The 5,682-nt window shown below is 43.0% G+C and overlaps 1 protein-coding gene across 3 annotated transcripts in view; it reads right to left on the minus strand.

Moving 5' to 3' along the window:
* Positions 1–512: 512 nt before the first annotated feature.
* Positions 513–5,682, minus strand: part of LOC111979339 (3',5'-cyclic-AMP phosphodiesterase 4B) — a 93,897-nt gene continuing 88,727 nt past the window's right edge. For 2 of the 3 annotated variants that reach the window (XM_024009797.3, XM_024009796.3), the window contains 6 exons: positions 5,376–5,540; positions 4,749–4,848; positions 3,656–3,810; positions 3,307–3,429; positions 2,952–3,134; positions 514–2,600 (listed from right to left, as the gene is read on the minus strand). In XM_024009797.3, coding sequence (XP_023865565.1) covers positions 2,301–2,600; positions 2,952–3,134; positions 3,307–3,429; positions 3,656–3,810; positions 4,749–4,848; positions 5,376–5,540 — 1,026 coding nt within the window. In that variant the 3' untranslated portion in view covers positions 514–2,300. Of the gene's footprint in view, positions 2,601–2,951; positions 3,135–3,306; positions 3,430–3,655; positions 3,811–4,748; positions 4,849–5,375; positions 5,541–5,682 lie in introns of all 3 variants that reach the window. The other variant, XM_024009798.3, reaches the window with a different exon arrangement.

A 5,682-nucleotide genomic window follows, 5' to 3' on the forward strand; every position in this document is an offset into this window, starting at 1 on the left:
TATAGACTACTGTAGACTACTATACGACACTCTATAGACACGTAAACTACTATAACTACTGTAGACTTTACTACTAGACTACTAAGATACTATGACACTACCACTATAGACACTGTAACTTTTGTCACAACTACTGTAGACTATGTAATTTGGGGATCCAGATCCTAAACCAACATTTGAATTTCAAATCTGAATATTTTTTGAGAGTTTTCCCCAAACAATTCATTGACAAATTCAAGTTGGCAATTGACATTTCTTGGCAATCAGTTTAACATTCACAATCAGCATTGTGAATGTGAATCTGAAAGGCTGTTTAAATGTTAGTGTAAACTCTTGAGATATACAGCTTGAACGAATGTTTGACTTGTTTGACATAAATAGTAGTGCATATAAATATACAAATGTACATTTTATAAATATTATTCTATTTACAGTGAAAGATCATAAATAAACTGTTTCAGAAGTTCAAGTTTTACACAGGACTAGGTGCAAAAAGAGGAATGAGTGCTAAGTTTTCCTCATTCACAACACACACACCACACACACACACACACACACACACACACACACACACACACACACACACACACACACACACACACACACAACCACACACACACACACACACACACACACACACACACACACACACACACACACACACACACACGCGTGCCCCCGCAGAGTCAATGTGGGACATGTTGTCACATAGTGATGTTTTGCTGATCTCCCCACAGCTGAGAGCTGCAGTTTACATGACAGTACCATTTAGATGTATTGTTGACAGACTAGCGACTAGGCGCTGAGCTATCCAGCTGGTCAAAGTGCTTGACAGAAATGATGGAGAAAACTACAGGGGACATTTTAGATGACATTAAATTATCATTGAATCAACCTTTAAAAAGATGCCATTTGTTTTTGGTTTAGTTTTTGTTCTGCCATTTCTGCCTAAACGTGTGAGGTGTCAGCTCAAGGAGGATCTGGCAACCAAAACAATTACATTAGCTGACATCAGACATTGTTGAATGGAGGTTTGTTTTTTGACTTTGGTATGGGGCTTCAGAATATCACATGTCATGGGATGTCTCTCTCTCTCTGTCTGGAAAGAAACCATTCAAAGGTTTACTTTGATTGGCCTCAATTATTTAATTAGATGTATTCATTATATTAAGAGATCAAATTTACACCTCTTCCATTCTTGGAAGGGTGATATGGAAAATTACAAATATTTTAAAAATATATATATACGGAGAAATGTTATTTAAGTTTTAATCAGGTATGGCAATACACCTCTCTTAGGGCAGAGTTTCATTCTGCTGTTAATGTGCATTAATCAGGACATCTTTGGAGCATATTGGTTTTGACAGATTACATGGGAAAAGATCGAGATCATTGCTTTACGGTTAAGCAAATATGTCAAATCAAAAGTAACAGGTTTGTAACTGCCTTTTGCTGTGAATATGGAACTTGTAGGTTCTGTGGCATTTGTTGATATTGATTTGAAATGTGTGAGGTACCATATAACAATACATGTATAGGGTCATGAATTGGGTGTTAACGAAGAACCTCTCATTAGTAGATTTATTGACTCTTTAGTTTAAACACTTTCCTAGCTCCCTTCCTACCCTTAGACATCAGGAAGACTGCATGTTCAAACCTGTTCAATAAATTATAAAATCACGTCCAAAATACCCTGTCGTAAAAAAAAAAGGCACACAAAAGTCTTTAAACACTTGTCACAAAAAGGGTAGATGTTCTTTGTTATAAACACCTGTGGATCACTAGTTTGAACATTGGATGCTACTCGGCAGCATCCCATCCTGTTACAAAACAAAACATGTACTCGAAAATAGTCACGAAGAACAAAGATCGCTCTGAAGTGCAAGTATTTCATCTTGTCCCAATTGAACGCAACAGAGTCTCTTCGCCAAGCTTAGTTTCATCTTCAGTATTTGTCAGAACAAAGATTGTATTATCTGGCTACCAAAAACCAAGATACGGTACTTTTGTCACACACTAGCATTTTCAACGGGACTCCTTCAAAGCATCACTCTTCAACTCTTCATACTCTTCTTCCTGAGTGCTCCCAAATCAAGTGTTGTGGTTCCCCACCCTCTTCTGCATGGGCCCAAAGCCAGTCAGGCCCTAGTGCATAAGCAGAGCAACGCCAAAGAGCCAGATTGCAGGATTCCTCCACTGCAGTAAAACAAGATGTGGAACACAACCTAAAACCGGTGCTTCCATTTATGAAGATAACAGGTCACGGCTCATTATGTGGGGGAAGCCCCACGTGTGTTCATCTACACTCCGCCCTGGTCAACTGGCGACCACCCTTCTTCCGTCCCTCTCTCGCCCTCCTCCACTCCCATCTCTCCATCTTGTTCATCATCTAGCGTCAGCTCAAACTGGAACCTGTGTCCTCCCTCTCTGTCCCCCTCTCCGTCACCGGTGCAGAAGGGGGGAGAAGGCCTCTGAGGGATCATGCTCTGGTACCAGTTCCTGTTGTCCTCCAGGGTGTCCAGGATGTCCTGGGCGTCCGGGTGCACCAGGTCGGCCCACGTCTCCCACAGCGGGTGGACGATGTAGTCTATGAAACCCACCTGCAGAGAGGGAGAAGAGAGAGAGAAGAGAGAGGAGATTTAAAGATACAATAGTGTACATACTGTAATAACCACACTAGAGGGGGTTGTGTGTGTGTGTGTGTGTGTGTGTGTGTGTGTGTGTGTTGTGTGTGTGTGTGTGTGTGTGTGTGTGTGTGTGTGTGTGTGTGTGTGTGTGTGTGTGTGTGTGTGTGTGTGTGTGTGTGTGTGTGTTGTGTGTGTGTGGTGTGGTGTGTGTATGCAAGCAGTATGTATGTTTGTGTAGAATGTGTATATGTGAGCAGTGTGAGTACTGTACGTATGAGTGTGTGTGTGTGTGTTACCTCTATACAGTATGTATTAGTAACCTACCTGGCTCTTCTCCACTGAAGCCGTATGCTTGTCACACATGGGGCTGATCTCCATGCCTTTCTCCCTCTCGCGGTCTCCCTGGTGGGAGAACTCGTTCATGATGCGGTCGGTCCACTGACGGTACAGGTCCAGAGACTTAGTGGGGTTACTGAGGTCAGCACAATGAACCATGTTACGCATCACCTGCAACAGAGGGGAGGAGAGAGGATTGGTGTGTGTGTGCGTGTGTGTGGTGTGTGTGTGTGTGTGTGTGTGTGTGTGTGTGTGTGTGCGTGCGTGCGTGCGTGCGTGCGTGCGTGCGTGCGTGCGTGTGTGAGGCACACATGCGTTCCTATGCAGGAGTGTGATCTCCTACCTGTATTTTGTCTGTGTAGTTGTCCAACAGCAGCACTCCAGAGCTGGTCACCTTCTTGGTCTCCACCATGGTCTTCAGGTCCGCCAGCAGGCTCATGTGTTTAGACATGTCAGTGGCCAGTACCTGGAGAGAGAGAGAGAGATTGTTGTTAGTGATTTCTACATGTTTCTGCTGCAGTAATATATGATTTGTGATCTTTGATGCCAAGTAACCTAATAAATCTCATTTAATTGAGACAGGGATAGAAAAACTGGACCGACCAACGGACTGACCGACCCACGGTCGAAGACTCATTTGAATGGGACATCAGAATGAAATATGTTTGGTCAGAACTTGGACGTTCTCTCACCATGTCTATGACCATCCTGCGGAGGGATTGGRGTTCTTTCTTGGTCAGGTTCTGGAAGATGTCACAGTTGTCTTCCTGCAGCAGCTTGAAGCCCACAGCCAGGTGGTGGTTCTCCAGGACAGACTCATCGTTGTACATCAGGGCCAGCTCTGAGTCTGGACACAGAGAGAGAGAGATGGACTATTAGAAGCAATGGGGAAGATTTGAGGGGATAAAATATAGTCAAAGATATAGTAAAGGATAACATAAAGTAGTACTAAAGGAGCAGAACTTATTCATTCAGCACCGTTGTTAGCTTTTGAGGTATAAAGTACTCACTGTTGCTAGCTTTTGAGGGATAAAGTACTCACTGTTGTTCGCTTTTGAGGTATAAAGTACTCACTGTTGTTCGCTTTTGAGGTATAAAGTACTCACTGTTGCTAGCTTTTGAGGTATAAAGTACTCACTGTTGTTCGCTTTTGAGGTATAAAGTACTCACTTGTTGCTAGCTTTTGAGGATAAAGTCTCACTGTTGTTCGCTTTTGAGGTATAAAGTACTCACTGTTGCTAGCTTTTGAGGGATAAAGTACTCACTGTTGTTCGCTTTTGAGGTATAAAGTACTCACTGTTGCTAGCTTTTGAGGGATAAAGTACTCACTGTTGTTCGCTTTTGAAGTTAAAAGTACTCACTGTTGCTAGCTTTTGAGGGATAAAAGTTACTCACTGTTGTTCGCTTTGAGGTATAAGTACTCACGTTGCTATGCTTTTTTTGGGAAAAAGGCGATAAAGTAACTCAATGTTGTTCGCTTTTGAGGTATAAAGTACTCACTGTTGCTAGCTTTTGAGGGATAAAGTACTCACTGTTGCTAGCTTTTGAGGGAGAAAGTACTCACTGTTGCTATCTTTTGAGGGATAAAGTATGCACTGTTAGCCTTTGAGGTATAAAGTACTCACTGTTGCTAGCTTTTGAGGGAGAAAGTACTCACTGCTGTTAGCTTTTGAGGGATAAAGTACTCATTGTTGCTAGTTTTTGAGGGAGAAGGTACTCAATGTTGTTCGCTTTTGAGGGATAAAGTACGCACTGTTGTTAGCTTTTGAAGAAGAAAGTACTTACTGGTGTTGATGAGGAACTGGTTGGAGACCCCAGGGTGGTCCACGTCATGGATGGCTGCCGCAAAGACGGCCGCCAAGATCTCCAGATCCGTGAAGACGGCCTGTGATTGGACAGGACGAGAGACGGGGGCAGAGCAAAAGGAAAGGAAACCGGAGAGAATTGATGAGTTTTCCACATTGATAGTAAAAGGCTTCACATTGCAGTAAGAAAATCTGCTTGGCAAGATAGAGTAACACATTCATCTGGTAGTAACTCATTATTGTGTGACCTATCTAGGTTGAGCAGCGATGACATATTTCGGCTGAGTGGTGTCACTTGCTCGTATACATGATTTATTATGACTTTAAGGTCTGTTATGTGAGATGGTGTTAGTCACTCCCTTTAGTCGGCATATTCAAAACAAATGAAGAAGACAGGTTGCTAGACAACAGAATCGTAATTCAAGATCTGACTGGATAAACAACAGATGAAAAATAGCAACAACACTGAGCAGTCAAGCTGTGGCTGTGGGCTTTATCATTTGGGCTGATGTGAGCTAGGTCTCTGACAATAAGTGGAGGAAGAGAGGGAGAGGAGGGAGAAGAGAAAACAGCAGTAAAATAAGTAGAGCTAGGTCAGGTGACTTACATCCAGAGCAGGTGTAGAGAGCAGGATGTGTGTGGACTGGGCCACGTCTGCAGCGTGGAGGCTGTTGTGGTATTCTACGTCTGAGTGGTAGTGGGCTTCCAGGGTCATCATGAAGGTCACGAAGGTGTCCGCAGGGATTTTAAACGTATTCATCAGGTCTCGCTCCTGCACGGAATACACATGTGACATGTAACCCACAACCTGAGTAAAACATCAACCTGAGTAAAACATCGACCTGAGTAAAACATCAACCTGAGTAAAACATCAACCTATCAACCTGAGTAAAACATCGACCTGAGTAAAACAT

This window comes from Salvelinus sp. IW2-2015, linkage group LG19 (genome assembly GCF_002910315.2).
Source record: "Salvelinus sp. IW2-2015 linkage group LG19, ASM291031v2, whole genome shotgun sequence".
In the NCBI taxonomy this organism is placed as follows: domain Eukaryota; kingdom Metazoa; phylum Chordata; class Actinopteri; order Salmoniformes; family Salmonidae; genus Salvelinus; species Salvelinus sp. IW2-2015.